The 24,088-nt window shown below is 34.1% G+C and overlaps 3 protein-coding genes across 3 annotated transcripts; 1 reads left to right on the top strand and 2 right to left on the bottom strand.

The window, feature by feature from the left end:
• The first annotated feature begins 1,828 nt into the window (after positions 1–1,828).
• On the top strand, positions 1,829–3,522 carry LOC112508925 (elongation factor TuA, chloroplastic). Its single transcript, XM_025113782.1, has one exon. The coding sequence runs from the start codon at positions 1,887–1,889 to the stop codon at positions 3,351–3,353; it is 1,467 nt and encodes a 488-aa protein (XP_024969550.1). The 5' UTR covers positions 1,829–1,886; the 3' UTR covers positions 3,354–3,522.
• Positions 3,523–3,688: 166 nt separating this feature from the next.
• On the bottom strand, positions 3,689–5,833 carry LOC112509873 (protein DEHYDRATION-INDUCED 19 homolog 5-like). The gene is made up of 5 exons (XM_025115069.1): positions 5,492–5,833; positions 4,673–4,806; positions 4,479–4,556; positions 4,223–4,404; positions 3,689–3,994 (listed from the first exon to the last, which is right to left on the bottom strand). Exons 1-5 carry the CDS (start codon positions 5,592–5,594, stop codon positions 3,904–3,906), a joined length of 588 nt encoding a protein of 195 aa, XP_024970837.1. The 5' UTR covers positions 5,595–5,833; the 3' UTR covers positions 3,689–3,903.
• A 7,242-nt stretch (positions 5,834–13,075) lies between these two features.
• On the bottom strand, positions 13,076–23,768 carry LOC112509811 (pachytene checkpoint protein 2 homolog). Its single transcript, XM_025114981.1, has 14 exons — positions 23,630–23,768; positions 23,446–23,509; positions 22,969–23,075; positions 22,661–22,728; positions 22,146–22,249; positions 21,964–22,068; positions 20,755–20,844; positions 20,576–20,651; positions 17,974–18,043; positions 16,923–16,993; positions 16,553–16,643; positions 14,127–14,254; positions 13,904–14,032; positions 13,076–13,585 (listed from the first exon to the last, which is right to left on the bottom strand). Exons 1-14 carry the CDS (start codon positions 23,766–23,768, stop codon positions 13,445–13,447), a joined length of 1,383 nt encoding a protein of 460 aa, XP_024970749.1. The 3' UTR covers positions 13,076–13,444.
• Positions 23,769–24,088: the final 320 nt, after the last annotated feature.

Below are 24,088 nucleotides of genomic sequence, written 5' to 3'. Positions count from 1 at the left end.
TCGTATGATATAGCAAGATATATCTCAATTTTAATGTTTCGTTTTATTATTTATCTATGTCGATATAATACAAGTTTTAGTGATTTAGAAAAAAGTGATAATGTTTTTATTCTTGAATAAGATATAAATTTAAATATATCATAAAAAAATGAAAAAGAAATATGTCGATATTTGTATCGAATTTACTATTTATTGTTCTGGTTTCTTGTGTAATTTCTTTAATTCAATAATTTTATTTATAATTTAATTTAGATTTAATAGTGAATTAATTTATTTATCGTTTAATAATATAATTTTTATAAAAATAATAATTAAGTATTTTATTTTAATTAATGATTATCTTAATTATATTTTAGATTTTTTATATTCAAAATGAGATTTTTGTCACGTACTTGATCGTGTTTATCTATAGTTAGTTATACAAATTCAAAAATTAAACTTTAATAAGTTATATTTATATACAATTTACTTATGATCTTGAATTTTTAAGTAATATGTATCAATAAACCGTATTTTATGCATAAAAAATGTTTTTTAAGAGTTTTTGTCAAATATTTTATAATATAGTATAAATGATGAATATTGAAATAATTTTGTAATTAAACTAATTATGGATGATATTAACTCTACTTATATATCCCAAAACTCAAATCTTCTAATTAAAATATCAACTCTCCTTATTTACTTAAATTCAAAATATCAACTCTATTTTGTTTCAAAACTCAAAAAAAAAAAAAAAAAAACATCCTTATTTATCTAAAAAATTAAATCTTTTTATTTATCTTTAAAAATCAAAACCTAAATTATCAATTTACACTTTTGCCTAACAATCGAATAGAATCAAAACTGTAACCTATGAAGAATCCTGAATTCTCTTCAGAAATCTTTACTAAATCATCTATACTATATTATAAAATATTTGACAAAAACTCTTAAAAATCATTTTTTATGCATAAAGTACTGTTTATTGATGCATATTATTTAAAATTTAAGATTACAAGTTAATTATACGTAAGTACAACTTATTAAAGTTTTATGTTTGAATTCGTGTAACTAACTTCAGATAAACACAATCAAATAAAAAATAAACATTTCATTTTAAATATAAAAAAAAATAAAATATAATTAGGATAATCATTGAGTTATAACAAAATACTTAATTATTATCTTTATAAAAAAATTATATTATTAAACCAACAATAAATAGAAGATAAACATCTTCATTTTAATGTTTCGTTTTTATTCTTTGTCTCTATCGATATAATACGATTTTATATGGTTTTGAGAAAACGATAATGTTTTAATTTTTGAACGAAATATAAATTTGAAAAAATAAATCGATATTAGTATCAAATTAACTATTTAATAGTTTTTCTTTTGTGTAACTTCTTTACTTTATTTTTTTATTTTAATTTAATTTCAATTTAATAACAAAATGATTTATATTTAGTTTAATAATATAATTTTTTATAAGGATAATAATTAAACATTCTGTTAGTTATTCATGATTATCTTAATTATATTTTAGATTTTATATATTTAAAAAAGATGTTTATCTTATATTTAATTATATTTATCTGTAGTTAGTTATACAAATTTAAAAATAAAAATTTAATAAGTTATACTTACATAAAATTACTTGTAATCTTAAATTTTAAATAATATATATGATTTTAAGTTAAATTTGGGAGTGGGTAGATATATGGATCCTATTTGGCGAATGGTATGAACAAAGAAATTACACGTCACGCTCTGATACGATAGCCTCAATCGGATCCTTGTTCAACCCATAAAAACCCCCAAATCTCCAATCCCACCTTTCGTCTAGCCACACCACACACCTTCACCCTATCCATCTTCTTCCTCAAATCCTATCTTCTAAATCCATGGCGTCTATCTCCGCCGCAGCCACCGCTGCTGCTTCTTCCAAGCCCCCATTTTCATTCGCTTCACCCTCCTCTTCCTCTTCTTCTTCGACCCCTCTTTTTACTCTTTCAAAACCCACCACTAAATTAGTGCTTTCTTCTTCTTTTATCTCTAAATCTACCACAAATCTCTTTCTCCACACTCCCTCTTCATCCTCTGCCGCCCCTTCTCACCGCCGCCGCTCTCTCACCGTACGCGCTGCTCGTGGAAAATACGAGCGAACTAAACCCCATGTCAACATCGGGACTATCGGCCACGTCGACCATGGAAAGACCACACTCACTGCCGCCCTCACCATGGCCTTAGCCTCCACCGGCGGAGGTGTTGCCAAGAAGTACGACGAAATCGATGCTGCTCCCGAAGAACGCGCTCGTGGTATCACCATCAATACGGCTACTGTCGAATACGAGACTGAGAACCGCCACTATGCTCACGTGGATTGCCCCGGCCACGCTGATTACGTTAAGAATATGATTACCGGAGCTGCTCAGATGGACGGAGCTATCCTCGTCGTCTCCGGCGCCGACGGTCCCATGCCTCAGACTAAAGAACATGTTTTGTTAGCGAAGCAAGTGGGTGTTCCGAACATGGTTGTTTTCCTGAACAAACAAGATCAAGTTGATGATGAAGAATTGCTTGAATTGGTTGAATTGGAGGTAAGAGATCTATTGTCTTCTTATGAATTTCCCGGCGATGATATACCCATTATATCCGGCTCTGCTTTGTTAGCTTTAGAGGCTTTAACCGAGAACCCTAAGATTACGAAAGGGGAAAACAAATGGGTTGATAAAATCTATGAATTAATGGCTGCTGTTGATGAATACATTCCAATCCCACAAAGACAAACTGAACTCCCGTTCTTGTGTGCAATTGAAGATGTGTTTTCAATTACGGGTCGTGGGACTGTGGCGACGGGTCGGGTCGAGAGAGGTACTGTTAGGGTTGGAGAGAGTGTTGAGATTGTGGGTTTGAAAGATACTAGAACCACCATTGTTACAGGTGTTGAAATGTTCCAGAAGATTCTTGATGAAGCTCTGGCTGGTGATAATGTGGGACTTCTGTTAAGAGGTATTCAGAAGATTGATATCCAAAGAGGGATGGTTTTGGCCAAACCCGGATCAATTACACCCCATACCAAGTTCGAAGCTTTGGTGTATGTGTTGAAGAAAGAAGAGGGTGGGAGGCATTCACCATTTTTTGCAGGTTACAGGCCTCAGTTCTACATGAGAACGACTGATGTTACTGGAAAGGTGAACTCCATCATGAATGATAAAGATGAGGAATCGAAGATGGTTATGCCTGGTGATCGTGTGAAGATGGTGGTGGAGCTTATTATGCCTGTTGCTTGTGAGCAAGGAATGCGGTTTGCAATCAGAGAAGGTGGTAAGACCGTTGGAGCTGGTGTTATCCAGTCAATTATCGAATGATCTCTCTTGGTCTCTTTGCTTTCGAGTTGTTTGGAGATTTATATTCATAACTGTATGCACTTAATTTTGAGTATTTATGATATCACACATGATGTTGCACCTCTTTTCTTGAATTGATGCTAGTCTCTTAGTTTATTCATGGCAAATATGATCTTGGTTTGATGTTTTACCACTTCTTTCATAATCTCATAATCTTTATTGCTTTCTTTTGGTCTTCAAAGATCAGACATTTTCACTTGATTTCTGTGCTACTGTGCTGTTATCATCATTTTATCTTTCATTCTGCTGATTAGCTTCAGTGGGTGGTGGATCTTGCTGCTTTGCTTACACAAGGGTTTTTAAGCTATCAAGATTTTGATTCAATTCACATGAGAACTTGCATAAGTTACAAAGATACATGATGAATACATAATCCAGTGATTCTGGATAACTTAACTCAGATGATGATATTACTAATTTAAACCATCAACACCAATGATCACCGCCAGCTTAAACTGATACAATATCAACTTGCTCTCTACTAACATGGTTTGTGCCTCGATAATTTACTTTAGAAAATGGTCGAAAAGATAAGTTGCTGAACAAATGCTGCACGATGGCTCTTCTCTTCGTGATCCTTAGGTTCTTCTGCTTCTTTTATGCTGCACATTTAACATAATAGTGAGCCATTGCTGCACCCTTGACCCATAACTCAAATCTTTACCAAAGGGTTATTAGCCCATAAGTACTCGGGTTTACTTGTAGATCCCAACCTTAACCTCCCTGGAGGTCAAGGGTTCAAGGATCACCAAATATGAGAATTGTTTGTGTGTGTTTTGCAGTATACAGGTATTATATACTTTCAAATTTAAAGGTTTTGAATATTCTACCTCTTGACATCAGAAGTGGCAGTGGATACTTGATCTTCTTGAAGCTCTGAAAATGGAGCATTGTACAAAAATGCTGATAGCGGATCAGGCGTGGTTTCTTGCATGTTTCCCCTATCAGTCATTTCTCGTGCGATGTTCATACCATTACTCCACAATCCCGATTTCTGGGACTTTCTCCTCCTCTGCATCCAACCCAAAACGCTTTAAAAAACTGCTCGTTTTTTAAGTACATTTTATGAAGAAATGTATTGAATACCTTTACTGAATGAACATGGTGGGATGTGAAATGCGCAATTGCATCTTTGCCCAAATTGGCTGCACATATCGGACAAACCTAAACAAAAACTATCTTAGATATCCATCTACACTCCCATTTCGATTGAGATCGAAATGAGACTGATTGTAGAATGTTAGATGGTTGATTAACAAATAAAGAGTTGATGGGAATACCGCATTTTTGAGGTCGAAGCAGTGTTCTTCTTGTAGATGGCAACACAGCACAGGGATCTCGATTTCGACATAACAAAATGGACAAGGGAACCAGGCTCTAACATCATCCTCACCGTCCATCATTGGATGATTATCTACACCATAACAAGAAGTAAAAATCAGGGTCATTGGCCCAGTATCCGAATCTCACTGAAATTAATTTTAATTTGGATAGGGTTTAAAATGAAGCCAGTTCTGGTATCTATCAAGAACCAGAAACGACTACAGTTTGAGCATGGAGTAACAGTTGAGCAATCTGCAATTTGGATAGAATCAGAATGAATCAATTTCCATTGTGTATCAAGAATCAAAAAGCATTTGGTTTGACTTTGAAGGTCAAAACACTTGGATGGAATTAAAAATGAAACCATTTCCATTATCTATCATCAAGAACAAGTGAACCACAAACAACTATGGTTTGACTTGAAAAGTCAAACAAGGGGCTTTTTATTTTTCCTCAAAATTATTTATAAGTTCTTGTTCATCTATGATTTTGAAGATCAAAACATTCTGATTCTTGTGTAAAAAAGTAATAGGAAGGATCAGATCTTATTGTACAACACAACACACACACACACACACTCTTAAATCAAGAACACCTGGAATGTTCTGAAAGAGGAACCTTTCCAAAAAGAGTGGATTTTTCCCCAATACAGATCAAATTACAAAAGACCCAGCTCAAAATTATCTTACTAAATATAAATAAACTCGCGACCCATCAAACAAGATTCATAAAAGAAAAGATTTATAAAAGAAAAGAAAGGGTTGAGAGAGAGTTACCGGCGTTGTTGAGACGGCCAGATTGGAGAGTATGGAAGTGGTGGTGGTGGTGGTGGTGGTGTTTTGCTGAGTGAGCTCTTGAACCCCAGAAATCCATTTCCATATTTTCCGTCAACAAGTTTCCGGGGAAAAAGCAATTGTGTGTTTAACAGAAAAACCAAGAAAAGCAGAAAAAGGGTGGAGATTGAGATTTATGAAGAAATCTGGATACTGTTCTTTCTGGGTGTTATAAAGATTGAATCTTTGAGGTTGGAGTGTCCTTTGATGATGTATTTGGACTCTGTGTGTGAGTGTGTGTGTGTGTGTGAGAGAGAGAGAGAGAGAGAGAGAGGGAGGTGAAGCAGGAGTAGGGAGAGAGAGTCCAAGGGGGTCTTCAATGTTCTTATGATGCTCTCACTTTAGGAAAATTGCACTCCCCTCGTAAATGAATTAAATATTCAATTGTTCATTAAATCATTTAACCATATGAAATTTCCTTAAATAACAATAGAAAACAATAGGTGGCTAAAAGAATTATGAAGTATTTTAAAGTTTTAAATTCACATGATAGTTTGGTAATTTACTTTTCTTGTTTTATTTTTTTTATTTTTGTTTTATTTTCTTTGATGGAAAAAAAAACCGCATGTTTGTCTCCCCCTGTTGGATCATATCCTAATATAATTGTGATGCCAAACATGAGATGACCAAGTTTTTATTTTGTTGTGTTTCATGCATGAAAGGCACCATAATAGAATAAAATCAAATCAACCAAACTCAGTATATGATGTAGAGACATCCTTGACCGTGGCCAAACGAGCACAAAAAGAAGCAGACAGAAGATCTCGTGCTCCTTGGCGTGCCCTAAGCCGCATGATGGGTTAGCATCCGAGCGGTTTCTCCAGCGGCTAAAGCCATCAATCCACCTACGCAACTCTGGAAGTTTCCATGCGGCTAGTCTCCCACGCCATCATATCTAAGCTCACCTGCATGTTTCATTTTTGTCTTTATCCTTTATTATGAGAATTATCCTTACGTTTTCTAGTCCTTTTAGAATACTTTTTGTTAGCCTATTCTAGAACCCTTGATTTACCTTTTTTATTTACATTTTGAAATTAATAATACAATTCTCCTTGAGAAGTTTATCATATTTTCTTGAGTATGACATTTTTACGCTCGGTAATTCCAAGGTTCAGACATTTGTCAACCTTTTCGCACTTCTCTGCTGCATCAGTTGGTATCAAAGCAGGATTCGCCTGTCATTTGCTAACCATTCTAGGGTTTAGACGTTTGTCCCCATGTCCGTTGGAAAACACTAGAAACAAGAAGTCACTTGTGATGTTCTTGACATGGATGTTTGTCATGTACTACTAGGCCTGCCATGGCAATATGACGATGATGTTACCTATAAAGGACGTGATAACGTGATGTTGTTCTGTTAGGGAACCCACAAGATAGCCATGGCTCCCATCTCTCATTTTCGGAGACAAACCTAAGCAATGGGACTTGGCCTTACCCCAAATCGAGTTCAACAGCATCGTCCATACCGCCACCGGACATTCACCATTTTCTCCAGCCTACACTTCTACACTCAAACACATGGTTGATATGATCAAATTACCACGACTGTACGTCAGGAACAAGCACTACGGTAAAAAAATATGGCCAAAGATGTACAAGCTGGAGGGAAGCTATCAAAGCAAACTTGAAGCCACAGGTGAAAAGAACAAAAACGACAGTCGATCAACATCGACGAAAAAGGTATTTCATGAAACGATGATGTGATGGTCTTTTTAAGAAAAGAAAGATTCTCATTCAATACCTATGGAAAATTACAACCACGAAAATACGAACCTTTCAAAGTGTTATAGAAAATCAACGACAATGCCTATGTCGTTGCTTTACCCGAATAACTAAGCATCTCCAATACCTTCAATGTCGTCGACATCTACGAGTACTATGGAGATGAACCCATTTATTCAAAAGAGAACTCGGGGTCGAGTTCTTTAGAGGTGGAAGAGACTGATGTAGAGAGAATAGCCACTGTTATTGAAAACTCCCTTGACCATGGCCAAACGAGCACAATAAGAAGCAAATAGAATGTCTTTACGACCCTTGGTGCTCCCTAAGCCGAGTGATGGGTCACCCAACTCAATAGAATCCAGATCAAGCATCCGCACAGTTCCTTCCGTGTCTAAAGCCACCACTCCATCCCCGCAACTCTCTGGAAGTTTCCCCGCGGCTAGCCACCCGACCTAAGCCGCACAACTAGTCGCCTGCATCATCTGATCCAAGTCCGCACTTTTAAATAGTCTTTATCTTTTATTAGAATAATTATCCTTACATTTCTAGTCCTTTTAGAATACTTTTTGTTAGCCTATTTAAGAACCCTTAATTTACCTTTTTATTCACGTTTTGAAGTTAATAATCCGGTTCTCCTTGAGAAATTTCTCATATTTTCTTGAGTATTACGTTTCTAAGCTTGATAATTCTAGGGTTTAGATGTTTGTTGACCTTTCCACACTTCTCCATTGCTTCAGTATATTTCCTAAAGATTATGGTTTTAAAAAGACATTGCATTTGGTTTTGAAGTCAGAGAAACTGTATTGAGAGGCTCTCGAATTGCAAAAAGCCACAGGCTACATTCAAGATTAATATAGTAAATACCAGTGATTCTACTGATATAATTAACGGTGTTAATTATTTTTATAGAAATATAACAAAATAATATGGATTACCTTTTCTAAAATTACTTTTCTTGAGTTGCCTTCTTTTAATTTTGGATTCATTGCATTAATTAATGGCATATTATGTTTTTAATAACTTATATAAATATACTTCTTTTCATACAAATATGAAACATAATTTTTAAGAAATATGTATGGTCTAAAACTTACCCTCACAATATAATCATTACAAAGATATACCAATGAAATATTTATTTATATTAAATACTCATATTTTCTATGATTTTTTGGATAAAAAAGAATATATATTTTACGACCTATAAATCTATAGGTGAAGGATCGTGTGATAAAGAGAGTTAAGATGAAAAATGTAAGAAGAGATTGATACTCTTGATTATTTTTTTTATCTCAAATCTATCCATGAATTGCGCTCGAGACGAGTATTGATATGTTGCATCTCATTCTAATATGCATCGAAGGGTGAATATCCTTACGCTTCTCACCTTAACTCTCTTTATCATCGGAACTCAATCTTAAATCTATAATATAATCTTATATATAGGGTTGGGTTTGGTGAAAAAGAGAGTTAAGGTGAGAAGCGTAAGAAAAGATTTTTAGCATATGAGAATGACATGCACCGGATCAATCTCCATATCAAGCGCGATTCATAGATGGGTTTGAGATTAAATGTGATAAATGGTACATGTTCCATCTTAAGTTTCTCAGTTTTAACTCTTTTTCTCACACAATTTTCTGTGCACACACACACACACATATATATATATATATATATATATATATATATATATTTGACTAATCAAGGCAAGTATTTTTACCATCATCTCTAGACCGGCTATGTCTAGATGTGCCAAAAACATTGATGAATGAATTATAACCATGGGCCATGACTAAACAGGACCTATTAAAAACTTATTCGGTCCCACAAGTTTTATTGGTCCCGTTTCAAAACCAATAATTTATTAAGAACCGGTTCTAAAAGTCATTACATAAGGACCAAGACCAGTTACCAATTTGAAGATCTGGTCATTCAGACTCGCTTTAGAAAGAAAGAAAATGCTCAAAACGTTCTAGTTTTTAACTTGGATTACGCTTTATTTACCGACCCGATCGAACCCAACACGATAAAACATCCGAACCGGTTAACAAACAACCGTGTTAACCGGTTATTTAAGAAGACGGGAGGAAAAAGAGAAGGCAAGTTGAGAAACAGACGACACGTGGCAGATAGATAGAGGGTGAGTCTATCTTTTATTTGCGTTGCCTTGTCATACTCGAGATTGTACACATCACTGTCGAGTCAGATTTTCACAACCTTCCAAAAACCCTCCCAAAGTTTTCCTTTTTTCTCCTTTCTCCTTTTTCTTTTTTATCCCCAAATTTAAATCATATAATTTATTTTAAAATTTTATATACTAAAAATTTAGAGATGAGTTATTATGCAACCTTTTACATTTATACAATCAATATAATTTAATTTTCACCGTCCATTTAATTTGATGAATATATGATTTCATATAAGTTTTGATTGTTTTCTAATATAAAGTATTGATCATAATTAATGAACTCTAGTCATCTTCCATAAATATTTAAATCTTTATCATTTTCATAATTATCTCAATTAATTGGGTTGCATTGGTTGTACAAATGGATATGATTGCATTTAAAATATATGTCCTTAAATAAATATTTTGAAGAGAATACTTTTGAAAAACACAATGAAATATTTTTTAGTGCATTTGAACCTCCTGGTCACAAGAGGATTTGTATTCCTCCTTAGATTTGAACATAAGACCTACTAATAATTTTGACTTTTGAAGTCAAGCTCAAACCAATCAAATATCACCTAAATATGGTATGTTTGAGTGTTAAATGGTGCATGAGGGTAGAAATGACTTTTACATGGCCATTAAAGAAGTCAACTAAATGTGTATGTAAGTAATGTAGCAACCTACCAAACACAAAGTGCATTAATTTCCCTTTCTTGGAGAACATTTAGGTCAATCATTTCTGCATTTAATTTTAAACTCAGCCTTTTCAAAATTCACCCACTTTTTTTAAAGCTATTCTTCAATGTCATAAATTACTTTCATTTTGCTTGTAAATAAATTTACTTTCAATTTTAGGCATCAAAAATTAACAGTTATGTATTCATACAATTCATCTAAATTCTAAATTTGATAACTTCGGGGTATCTGTAAAGCAGGTGGTCATCTTGGGATTAGTCGGCTCGCATAGCGGATTGGATATCCAGGTGAATCAAAAAAAAATTGAGAACTCAAAACCTTGTTTCGTTTTGTTTTCCGACCCTTTTAGTTTAACTTTTGTAGTCGTGTTAGTATGACTCAATATTCGTCTTGTTTGAATGCGTTTATCTATTTGTTATACAAGTATCTAAACGTGTTTGGCAAGTTTTAAAAAGTTGTATGCATAATGCATGTTATAATAAGTCGTAAATTTTTTGAAAAGTTAAACATATGAAATAAATGTTTTATAATATAACTAGAAGGGTACTCGCACAATGTAACGAGATAAATCTCTATTTTAATGTTTAGTTTTTATTATTTGCCTCTATCGATATAATATGATTTTTATGTGGTTTTGAGAAAGCGATAATGTTTTTTTTATTTTTGAATGAAATATAAATTTGAAGATAGCATACAAAATTTAAAAATAAAATAAAATCGATATTAGTATTAAATTAACTATTTAATAGTTCTCGTTTTTTGGATGCAACTTCTTTAATTCAATTTTTTATTATAATTTAATTTAGGTTTAATAACAAAGTAATTTATTTTTGGTTTAATAATATAATTTTTATTAAAGATAATAATTAAATATTCAGTTAGAAACTCAATAATTATCTTAATTATATTTTAGATTTTCTATATTTAAAATAGATGTTTATCTTGTATTTAATTATTTTTATCTGCAATTAGTACATAAATTTAATAATGAAGCTTTAATAAAGGGGTGTTTGGGATTGCTTATAAAAACTGTTTTTTAACTTATTTCAGTCTGTCATCGGTGATAAGCTGTTTTTTTTGTGTTTGGATAAGAAAAAAAAATTGTTTATACCGATGCCAAACCAGTAATAAGCTGTTTTTGATAAGTTAATCGTTCATGATTTATGAAAAACTGTTTATTACCAGTTTACAATTTTAATCATGTTTTATTTAACTCCGGTTTGATACCACATAAGTTAATAAGCACTTTTACCAAAAAACATAAGTTGTTTTAATAAGCAATCCCAAACACCCCTAAGTTGTACTTATGCAAAACCACTTGTAATCTTGAATTTTAAGTAATATGCATCAATAAACAGTACTTCATGCATAAAAATTGGTTTTTAAGAATTTTTATCAAATGCTTTATAATATAGTATAGATGTGTGTGTGTGTGAGTGAGAGAGAGAGACTTAGGGGCCGTTTACCAAACGCTTACCCTGTAAGTGAAGGCGACTTACCACGTTAAGCGCTTACCAGGTAAATTATTGTATATTATGTCGTTTTGGTGAACTAAAATCTTACCCAATAAATACATAATAATGTTAAATTTTACCAGTAAACACTTACCGGGTAAGAGTTTGATAAACGGCTCCTTAACATAAAAAAAAAAAAAAAAAATTTAAAGATGATGAAATAGAGTTAGGACGGTATTTTAGGAGAATAGAACATTGGGTATGCAAGAATTAATTGAAATTTGAGGTAAGTTGTAGTTGGTATGTGATATAATAAAAAAATGTACATAAACTTATAATATAATCTTAGATAAGAACTAAAATTATATTATAATATATATTTGATAAACGTATCAAGCAATAAAATATTATGTAAAACATATGAGAATAAACAACTTAACCACAAACTAAAATCAGTATGGGTCCAATACAATGGACAAATGGTGGCTTAATGGCATTATGACGCTCACCAAGTCTTTTATAATGTTAATTTGGCTTCATTAATTATATATAAGTTAGATATATACTATATAGATGAATGGTTGTTAAGGGTTTTTTTTCTATTTTTTATGGTTGTCACGCGAACCTATATATACATAGATATGTGTGTCTGTATATATAGAAGGGGGATCAAATAAGAACAATGTCAAAATAAGAAAACACAAAAACAGCTAAATCACCTGCAAAATCTACATGTGACTTTAGAAGACGGTAAAACACAAAGGTGTGTAGATGACTTGGTCTGGGCAGAGTTGTCTGAATCATGTATGATTTTACATATGATTTGAGTGTAAAATCATGTAATATGCCGTTTTCGTGTTCTCTTGTTTGGCCACTTTTGGACCCACCTCTATATATATATATATATGTGTGTGTGTTTGTCATTATCAGAGGAGCAATTATAAGGGGACTTGATTGGTTTAGTCATACCAAAATTCTCTTTTAACTTTATATACAAAATGGAAAAATGGCAAGTAATAATAGAGGTTGAGGAGGCTATGAAGAATATTTTATTGTCGGTTTTTAAATCTTATTTCTTTTAGGTTTCTTAACCTTTAAGGCTTTTCTTTATCATTCTTTCAAAAAGTGTTCTTGAAGAATAATATCATGGAGGGTCTACTTCTTTTTTATTGTTCTTTAATATATATATATATATATATAGTCTTTTTAGTTCTTCATGAAGTGGGTATACACATTATAAGGTTCAAATAGTACTACACACGTTTTATACCAAAAAGATGAAAACTTATAATATCATTCATATAGGTCACACTTTGAAGAGAAAGAGGTCATTCATGTTTGGTAACAAGTAACAGCAATTTAAAGCATCTCCAATGGCACAAATGCCCCAACTTTACTTCAATGGTAAATAGTTATTCAAAGAGCTTTTGAGAAAACCTTCATCTCCAATGCCAAAAAGTCTATTTTAATGACTTGAGCAAATAGTAAAAAGTTTTTGAAGGCTTTACCATTGAAGTTGCTCTCGGTCCACCCATCACTATCGAACGAAAGGATTCTATAAATAAAATGGTGATTTATATTTGTCGAAATCAAGACCAGAATCGAGTAATTGACCTAAGAATGAGGTTGATCTCATTATGGAGATGAAATTGAGATAAAAAAAACTGGTTTCATATGTTGTCAGTGTATTAGTTCAAGTTTATGGCATAAAGGCAGTTTCTATATTCACAAGTTCCTGAGAGATGTAGCAAACTAATCATAAACATGAAGGCCCAAGATTATCTACCATTCCAGACAAGAAATTGCTTGTATGATGGACAACAAGTTTCCTTACTAACCTTGTATCAGCACTTATTCGGGTATCTCTGAGCGTTCCCTACTGATCGTGTTGATCATTGTGCGCAAGAACTTGGTGGGATCGTGACATTTAGAGTCAACAAGTGCTGCATGAGTCAAGAACGGGAGTTTCCTTAACGATCTTCCACTCAATCCCTGGATCAGAAAGTAAAAAACACATTAGCACCTGGAGTATCTCCAACAGATTCTCTGTAATTTCTCCAAAGGGAGAAGCAAAAGTTAAAATCCCTATAGAAAGATAACATTCGACTCCAACGGTTTCTCCATTTTTGAGATTTAACATTAATTATATTATTAAAAATAAAAATTTTATATAAAATGATCATCCATTCATCTCTAAAATCTCCATTTTGGAGAATCTGTTGGAATTGCTATGACAATGAGTATTCATTAACCATTGTTTTTGTTTTACAGCATCACGATTAATTATGCAAGGAGTAGATCGCTTCTCACCTCACATGCTTCGGCAGCTTCAAGCAAATACTTGCTTATGTCCCAGTGGGATTGAGAGTTTTCTGTCGTTGCTGAAGCCAATTTGTCTTTCAAACCAGCATAACTCAGAAGAATCACGTGATCGCCATCCTAAAATAGCCCAACATGTTTCTTGAGCAATGAGCAAAAGAGAAATGTTTTTGGTCGTGCGTGATTCATGACCAAGGAGTTGAAGCGAAGATACCTGAGAACTGGACAAGATTCCGGCTCGTAAAAGCTCTTGCAAGCATGATCTTAGTATCTCATAACGTGCTTGTAGAGTAGGAGGACCCACATATGCTTTTATATCCGCTCGATCAACAAATGCAATATCTACAAATACAAGACTGGTGTAAGATTCCATTTTTCCATGAAAACAACTACTCCATCCCCAAAGAGTCCACTTAAAGATCTAGACAATTTTATACCTGATCTAATACAAACTAACCAAAATGAATAGCCAATTTCCAGGAAGTAAATAACAACAATTTAGGAATATCAAATAGAAGGAAACAACACAGGAAATGTAGCTAGATGAGGATATAAGAAAGAAACCAGAGATGATATATCTTCCATATATTACTGTAAATACGTTAAGGCAGAGAAGGATTGATATTGCCAATCAAGGTTTTAAAGTATTGATTCATATCTGATCATAGAAAAGATTCTCTTCAAGCGAACCAGCCTATCCTCTGTATGAGCTTATGTGATGATTGGAACAAAGACACATTTGGTTGCGAATTCAAATGTGGCAGATAAATAAAGGCATATATCTGCGTAGACCAATCAATAGTTCAAGTCACACACTCCCATAATCCATTTTCTYTTCGGAAAATTCCCTTCAACTATTGATGTAAAATAAAAAATATTGTGGAGTTCAAGGGAAGTATCCAAATACATGTCTTATTATTTTCAGTAATCCATACTTGTAGCAATAAAATACGAGCGTTCCAACCCCAAGTGATAAATGATGAATTAAAAATATCTATAATATATCTTCTCTATAAAGGACCAGAAATACCTTGTTTATGTATCACTGGGAAGTGCATTAACATAAATACGACAGTAAAGAGACGAGGCATTTTCCCTCCATGAGGCGAGGCGTAAGCCTCGAGGCAGTACGAGGCATAAATCTCGAGGAGGAAAATAAAAATAAATAAAATAATATTATATTATATATGTAATATTAAGCGGATAATAATATTTAGAATCATAATGTTGCTAATAAAGTCTTTAAAATACTTTAATTTAGGGAATTAATTGTTAAAGGTTTTATTTTTTAATAAAAACAAATTAGAGAAACATTAAAAGCCTCCCACATAAAGAGAAACAATAAAAGAGACTCAGATGTCAAAAGATAAAGAAAAGTCACGCATGCTATGTAAAATCGAAGAGTCCTTGTGCACCTTCCAAGTCCCATCACTAGTAAGTAGTCTTACTGTATAAAAACGAAAAATCACACATAGCAGTAAATTTTCTTCTTCAATGGCCATGCACAAGGACAAAGCAAGGAGGAAAGGTTTCACTTTAAGGGGTCTGTAAGTATATTTTCTTTGATTTGGCATATTTTTTAACCCTAAAGTCTTAGTACCGCCTCGGTAGTTCGAGGCGTACGACCTAACAAACCTAACAGGGGCGCCGCCTCAAGAATGTTTTTTGACCGCCTCGCCTCGGCCGTTTTAGCAACCATGTTGCCAGTTACAGAAGGGAAGGAGATATGAAGAGTGATAAAATTGGCAGGCTATCTTTTTTAAGGGTAAAAGATTTATATACGGGGAACACTTGCATATAATAAGTAAGCTGTAAATTATTTTGATAGAGAACTCCAAAAGACGAAAGGTGTTCCATTGTAGAATGATCGTATACGGTTCTCTGAAGAAAAAAGACCAAGAGTTTAAGGTAATGGGTCCCTGAGGTCCTGAAAGCATGATCAAAATAAAGATCCTGACAAGCAAATTACATTGGAGCAACCCCTACCTTACAAATTAGTTTCCGAGCAAGCAATACGTTAAGTGAAAACAAGTACCCTTCTCGAAAGAAAATAATGTTGGCAAGAGTTCAGTGACATCCCATTTGTGCTACATATTACCGGTCCTCTAGCTCCTATTTCTCATGCATGTTACATTTCTAAAAAGGCTTGCCACAATGTAAGCCTCACCCGTTTTGGAAGCGAATAGACATAGATAAAAGGTCTTCTACGATCACGTCACACAATAACAAAACATTAAAAGTACGAGGCTTATTTCACAAATCCAGCAAGTCATCTAACGACTTGTAGATTTTTAAAGGCTGCCAAACACAAATTTCCAAAGATCTACAGTCACCAATAACCACTCTATGAGATGTTTGGCATTTTCCCTACCGTAACTGCTAGAGAACAAATTTGCATGTCAGTCTGGCAAGGGTGATCATATGATAATCAATTGAATTTGCAAGGGACTGCTGGATCGTTAATTTGAAGTACTTTATAGATAAATTTATAAAATTTCATGTGGGCTTGTTAGGTTGGTCTTCAATATGAGATGAAAAATATCGAATAGGAAGAACAATAACAAGAGGAATTGTGCATCTAATGTCGTCAAAAGTGACACAATATGGTGAACTTTCAGGGATTTAAGATTTAAAACCTACCAATAGCAGCTGTTATGTTGGATGTAGTCAGAATGATCACATTTGGTGAAGACTTCAATTTGTCCATCTGAGTCAGTAGAGCATTTACCACCTGATCATGTCCAAGTTGCAGATCAGAGAAGGATCAGATCACTGTTTTGCTTAAAGAATTGGCTTTGGTCATCAGAAAAAGCATGAATGATATATTGGTATTTCAAATCATTGTACTTGGCAAGGAGATGTTAACTAACCACAATACTTCCCAAAACTCAAAGAAAAACAAGATTTTGCAGTTGTTTTTTTTGCCATGCCGAGAGTATGTTGATTAGCGGGCAGCTCACTGCCAAGTACAAAGATTATAGATTGTTTCATTCCTTGAGAGTGTTGATACCCTTATAGAATCTGAAGGTTCTGAGCCAGATAAAGCAGCTTTTCTTGCTGCAGCTAGGCTTTCAACTTCATCTGCAGCATAGCGAGTTATTAGTATTTTTTGTTCAGAAGATTTTCATCTCGATTACAATCCGATGTATCACTGATCACCCTACTGTTTTAGGCGAGTTTACCCACAACACATCAAATCATTAGAAAACAAAGTAATCTGTCCTTGTACATTCATTAATATGTCACATGTCCAGCTTTGATAGATCTATTTTGGTCCAGAAACAAACTTCAATCCATTTGTGTACATCTTACTTTCTTAACATCCCAAGATTGGCTTCTTTCTCTAATCTAAATTTGAGAGATATATTAATCATGGGAGAAGAAGAGGGCTGGCCATGACATGAAAGAGAACAATAAGTATATAAAAGATCCCCCAAAAAAATGTTTGTTTGGACCAGAACAACCCAATAAAGAGACATTTACAAGAAATGAGACATGTGGTACCAACGTCCTTTCTGACTCACATGTTCACTAATGATTAGCTAAGATTGAGCTTAAGTTTACCAAAAGATGGTGTACAAGATTGAGCTTAAGTTTCCAATTAGACTAAGGTGCAAAATTGATAGACTTCAGAGTATAAAGATATTAAAGAAGGAAAGAGAAGAGGGGAGAATGATAATAAAAAGATAAAGCACAAGTTATGGATAAGTCCTCGAGTTTCTAGATAATTATATTAATTATATTAAATTTTCTTTATTTATTTTCCCTAAGGATTCGTTTTATGCTAGGAGTCTTTTACTTACTAGTTTAAACACCTTCATTGTTTACCTTTTTGGAAATATAGATCAATTTATTATAATTCAATTCTCTGCCACTGAATAAGGAGAGACTGCAGCCTCTCGGAAGCTGCAAGGTATTAATATTCTACTCTTGGCATTTTTTTCGACTCCTATCACAAACCTTGTGAATGAAAATGTTATCACCCAGCAGAGCAACTCCAGATCGACAATCATAGAAAAACAATAAAATGAGTATCCAATTGACAATTTCTCATTTCTCACCAATCAGAACAAATATCAGATTGTTCTCCTCCTCCACCATGTCTTGAATTTTCTGAAAAAGTTTGGCAACCTGAAACCATGTATACAAGTGGGCATGAATGATTATGGGCTCAACCTTGGTCACCATAAACAAAGGACTACGAATAGTCAGCCGAGAAAAGTATAATTCTTTCGCCTATAGGTAGCCAAAATCCCGGGAAAAAAGAACTTATAACAGAGAAAAGTCTTGGTGAAGACATACATACACCTAATCAGAAATATAAGTTATAAAAGTGTACTTATAATTCATATAGCAAAGACTAGCAGCAGGTCCCTCCGTATTCTGAATCTAAATGAAGATTATCATTGCATAACCCTAAACTACCTATATGGTGGATATCATACATCGAGAAGAATTCTAAGTCCCAATGAGTCTGAACGAATGCCATAGCCCCAGACGACGGGCACACCCCTTTGCCTTATCTGAAGGATATTCCAACAACGAGGCTGACTGGTTCTTGTTGAGCAAGAGTCTCATCTTCTCGGTCACCAAAATTGTTAAGGCAAATTTGACATGCAAAATGCACTAGAGAAAGCATGCTAATGCTTTATAGTCATCTCGATTGTCTCCGAAATAATAAAATTAACAACTATATAAGCTCTCTCAAGCATCTACATATATCCTCCTTTGCAAGAGGTGCAGTCGCCATCATATATCTCAAACATAGAATTAAAATTTTCAACGTACTCGATCAATCTTTGTTTATTTTTAAGAATTGGATACATAGATACATCACATAAAATGGGTAACAGAGAAAACTTAAGTAGTATGCCCAAGAACAGATCGTTAGATGACTGTATTCTGAGCATTGAGTTATGATTTTAAAAAATAAGGGCATTGTATGATGTTTGTGTTTGTTCTTATACTATGTGTTATATTATCAACATTTTAATAACCCTGGAATAATTTATTTATTCTGCAATATGTATTTCGTCAAGTAACACTTTGGACTTAGGTTAAAGTAGTATGGATTAAACCAGCATATGCAGGAACTCATATGGTTGATTACTATAGAGTTCACATATGGGTACAAGTTAGTGAACTTGTTAACTGAACTGACCAACCACAAAACTGCATAGGATGTCATATGAGCATCGTAAGCGTTTCTCATATGGTTATTGTATATAAAAAGTCATTTAACTTGATGACCTTGAAGTCAACTGTATGTGAGTCAAACACTTTGATAGTAGATCTAATCACATCCTAACTGAGTGACAAAATAGTCATTGGGTGTATCACAATATAATGTAGTGAGACTTGATTGATCATATATGATTTGTCGCTCCTGGATGATGAGAAAATGTCTCTAGTCCCCTTGATGGAATGAAACCGAAGAAATACATGTATGTTTAGATAGTCGAAATGGTATTGGTATATGTTATATGTGCAGTCTATTCGGATACCAAGAAACTAGAGATTGAACATCACAAGAATGACATGGGCCATGTCTCATGTTCAATGCACATTTAAGACAAAGTGACACGATTTACTAATGTGTGTGTGTGAAAAGATGTGAAGGTTCGGCGAGATCAAGGTGAGCCAACAGCTAGAAGGTGGTCTCATGGGTCTCACGAGAAGTGGACGGTCTCACATGATCTCAAGCCTCTATATGTGTGTATGCATATGCACGCACATTAAAATAGCCACAAGAACTGAGATTGGTTCACTAATTCTCGTCACTTGGCTAGTAATAATTTATTGCTAAACATTGCTAATAATGATAAAGAAGATTTATTATTATTATTATTATTGTCAACTTGACAAGAACCCAAAGGGTCACACACTTTGAACATATTTAGGAAAACCAATGTGTTGGTTAATTGAGCTAAGTAATATATAAATTAAATGAGATTAATTAATAAATTCACTTGAGCCCAAAAAGAGGTTATAAAGGAGTGAGGTTCAAGAGGAGAGATGCACCAAATGGCCCAAGAAAAACCCTAACAGGATTAGAGTTTCACAAATTCCCTGTAAAACGATGGAAAGCTTAACAGAAGGGTGTGCAAGTTTTAGCCATTCCACCATACAGTAGGAGTTTTGCAATTTTTCTCTCCTACTATTGCAGCCCTAGCTATGTAGTCATGGAGACAAAGGCATTCCTATGATAAGATCATGATCCTGATGTTCGTGTGGATGCCATCCGAGAGTTCTTATGTTTGAACTTACGATTCAACACACTGTTTTGCCGTTAAGAGGTACTTCTATTTTAAATTGAACAATAGGTTTTGTTATATTTTACATGAACCACTTTTGGGATTTGACTTTTTCTGTTGCTAGTATGGTTTACAGAATCCTAACAGTAAAAGGAGTGACCCTGGTGCACCAAGTCTCCTCGTTGAGAGGGTTGGAGAGGAAAGTTTCTGTATGCAGCCTTCCCTAGCATTTGGCGAAGTGGTATTTCTATGACCCAAACCAGTGACCATCTGGTCACAAAAGAGTAAACTGGTTGCTCCAAGGCTCGCCTTTAAATGAATAAGAGAGTAATTATTGCCAAACTTGTTGCAAGATGTAGACATGTAGAAGTTTGAAATATTATCAAAGAGATAAAGCTGTAAGGATTACCAATTTGCCACTTTCAGAAAACCATTTACTGAACAATGAATGTGCATTAACTTCCACCAACTGACAATGTGGATATCTGTTATAATTGCAGAAAATAAGAAAAGTTAAGTTAGCATAGATGCAGTAATTACATATGTCGCACATACAGTGCACCACCTGAGACAATACTCTATACACACCTAGAGCTAAAACGTATTGACAGTTTCTGTGCCAACGCTTTGCATAATGATGTCTTGCCTGTTCCTGGAGGACCATGTAGAAGAATGATACTGCGAATGTTATAAGAATGATATTAGTTTGGATAGAAGATACGAGAAATTATTTGCTATCTGCTACATGACAACCATGAATAACTATAATCAAATGAACATTGTCATAATACAAGATCAAATTATAGAAAATGATTGATGATCAAGGAACCTATAAGATGCTGCAGAACATTATAAAGTGAGACCATTTCAAAATGTTGTTGCATGATTCAATTATGCTCAATTGGGAATTTGGCATCCGCGTTGCTCGAAATACAAATGTTGCATTACCATGTTGATTTATCAATTTGTATTTGTAATAGATAGATGGGATAAGAATGATTGTTGATAACTCTAAAACTGGCCTTCATTTGAGCGTGAGACTATAAATAATTGAAAGATTTGTATGTAATAATTACAGATCACCTGCTAGAATCCACTTCGAAGTGCAGACTAATTTTATAACAACGTAATCCATTAATGACACATGTTTATGCTATAAGTTCCGCGTAGAGAGAAGCCTTCTTCAAAACACACCTCCCCAGCCCACAACCCAGCTAAAAAAATCCATAAAAACACTTTCACAGGTAAAAAGTTAAAGGGTGATATTTCAGCCATATTTACCCATTGAGTTTGTCATAGTATGCAACTATGCATGTCTGTTAGACAGTCTTTGTCATTATGATAACAGTATCTTTTTTCTAGAGGACAAAGAAAAACTACTTGAAACTATTACACTTGTTCTTTCTAGTTTTCAGGTTTAACAGCTCCATTAGAGCTTCTTCAGAGGAAAAACAGCATGATGGTAAGATAACATGACCAAAACACCTGCATGACTAGTTCTTGCCAGCTCTAAAATACCAAGTTTATAGATGCCTCTATGTGGCACAATGGTCTTATGCATTAAGAAGCCTTTAGTTGATCGCACCTCAGAGTTTTGTATTCAGTAGAACTCTTGTGAAGAACATATATGGAATTCAATTAGCAGTTAGTGCCGGCTTGACGCACCTCATGTTGTATTAATAAAGAGGTAGCTCTTAAGAGATATTACCAATTCACAAAAGCAGGATAATAATCAATTTCAATCTATTTAGAGAATCAGACTGAAAAAATATTACTCCACAGGGGAGAAGAACGTACCGGTTCCATGATACAAGAAAAGGGTCAACACCCTTTTCAGTAAATAACAAAGCACTTGCTGCATATCTCAGTAATCGTTGCTTGAGACCAGATTCATAAATTAAGCTGCAAAATTGTGTTTTTTCTAAGCTACTAATCAGACCATTCTATACTAGATATTAAAATAGGTATTGCTTTCTAACCTTTCCCACATGCCATCAAATTCCTTGGCAGGAAGAGCCCATTCACTAAAGCTGGAAAGTTGGCTATCCCCATCTAAATCTTCACTAGGTCCCTCTTCACTAAGCTGAAAAGGTAACAACATATCCACATGATCATGGCTCATAAATAACTGAATACTTACAAACATATAGTTTCAACTCCAGAAAAAGGATTTTGACATCACAAGCTTAAGAATGCAGTAGCCACATGACTTTGAACACTGCAATAAAGGTTTGGATTTGCTATTGCTCTCAATTGACAACAACTGTAACTGTCACATATTCTGTAAAGGAACAGTGGCTGCAATGTCCAGTATTTACAGTTGTGCCTCGATGAGTGACAGTTTCTATTGTAAATACAGTAAACTGCCAAGTTCAAATATCTAGCTTGATTTTCATTCGTGTCTAGGCATGTCATTCACGACATAGTAGAGTGAGAAATAACACTACTCGTATGATACATATATAGACAAAAAAAAAACACAAAATTAAATCACCTGAAAGACATGCACAAGAGGCTTGACTTGCCAAAACAACAAAATATCATGGTTCCCCACCCATTCCTCTGCCCAAAAAAAAAAAAAACAAAGAAGTTATTTAAAGAATATTGTTGTACAGAAGAACAGTTAGGTAGTCAAATCAAAGCACCAAAAGCCTGTTGTCCATTTTGTTGCTACAAACTTCAAAACCAAGAGATAACGTAAGTACTCGTATTAATGGAAGAATTGCAATACCTAATTTACATGGTTAACAACCCTTAATTCCTTTTCCACTGAGGGTACTTTAATACATGGTAAAGGCGTACCTGTGTCACAAATACATATTCTTTGCACATTATCTACGAGAAAGGTGTCACTGAGTGGAATATCAATTGGACCATCGACATAGCTTAAACTCCTCTTTTCCAGCATTCTGAACATAACAGAAAACCTATAAATTACCAATTCTACTAGTTCACAACATCGGAGTTGCATAAGTGAAAGACATCCTCTTTCCATTCCCAAAAGATTAGACTGAACAATATTTTTCTTACAAAAAGTGCCTTATTTTATAGCCTTTGGATAAATTATATGTTGCTAAATCACACTTGCTCTTTTTAAGTATTGGATAAATAGTCTTAATTCTATTTAATTCCGACATTTTCTCTAAAAAATATTCCAGATTTTAAATTGAGCTATATTTTGGTAATGGGGGAGTAAAAAAGAATAACTTGTTCAACTTTAAGCTACTATTTATAATTTACAAGACATACAAAATGCGCACATATCATGAAAGTAATTACCTTTCGACAGCTAATTTCACGTCCTCAATTCGAGCTGTGCTAGAAGGCTTCAAGCTAACTTCAACTACAATAATTACCAAGACTTCAACTTCTTTTAACTCAAAAAAACTAAAAACAAATATACAATACTGTCTACACTTATGTGCTAGATGCACATATACATCTTTTTTAGGGTTCATATTACCTGAAACAAGGAACTTGTCTTCGGCCATAGTCGGTGCCGGCGAAGAAGCCACTCCAGGCTCAGGGACAATGCCGGTCTGGTCGTGAGAGATGCCTCCATTGGTAACATTTTGAACCGAGATCTCCATTGGAACACTCATTCCAAATTGAGCAGCTGGGTGGGATTAGGAACGATGAACCGTAAAACCCTAGGTTGGGAATTGGGACTTCCCCAAAAAAGAGTCCTTTTTTTCTCCTGTTTTAAAATGAGCGCGGGAAGATGAGTTGCAAAAATACACCGTCAGAACACCAGCTCCTTCCTTTTTCAATAAATACCACATGTTTCCATGACGTAAGATATTTATTTTCTAATTTTTATTAAAATGGATGAAACTTATATCAATATAACTAGTTATATATCCGTGCAATGCAGCGGGATGTAAAAAGCTCATTAAGATTATTCAATTTTGAGATATCAAAT

The sequence above is a fragment of the Cynara cardunculus genome (genome assembly GCF_001531365.2).
Source record: "Cynara cardunculus var. scolymus isolate 2C chromosome LG 3, CcrdV1, whole genome shotgun sequence".
Lineage (NCBI taxonomy): Eukaryota > Viridiplantae > Streptophyta > Magnoliopsida > Asterales > Asteraceae > Cynara > Cynara cardunculus.
Note: the sequence above shows the minus strand (reverse complement) of the source record. Positions and strands in the feature narration are given on the sequence as shown.

Bases quoted from the DNA above. Each gene is read 5' to 3' on its own strand.
- LOC112508925 (XM_025113782.1), top strand. From the start codon at position 1,887: ATGGCGTCTATCTCCGCCGCAGCCACCGCTGCTGCTTCTTCCAAGCCC.
- LOC112509873 (XM_025115069.1), bottom strand. From the start codon at position 5,594: ATGGAAATGGATTTCTGGGGTTCAAGAGCTCACTCAGCAAAACACCAC. The intron at 4,557-4,672 runs GTATTCCCATCA...GTTTTTGTTTAG, and splicing joins GCTTCGACCTCAAAAATGCG to GTTTGTCCGATATGTGCAGC. The intron at 4,405-4,478 runs GTATTCAATACA...GGTTGGATGCAG, and splicing joins ACCATGTTCATTCAGTAAAG to AGGAGGAGAAAGTCCCAGAA.
- LOC112509811 (XM_025114981.1), bottom strand. From the start codon at position 23,768: ATGAGTGTTCCAATGGAGATCTCGGTTCAAAATGTTACCAATGGAGGC. The intron at 22,729-22,968 runs GTACGCCTTTAC...TTTTTTGGGCAG, and splicing joins AATATGTATTTGTGACACAG to AGGAATGGGTGGGGAACCAT. The intron at 16,644-16,922 runs GTATCAACACTC...GGACATGATCAG, and splicing joins AACCTTCAGATTCTATAAGG to GTGGTAAATGCTCTACTGAC.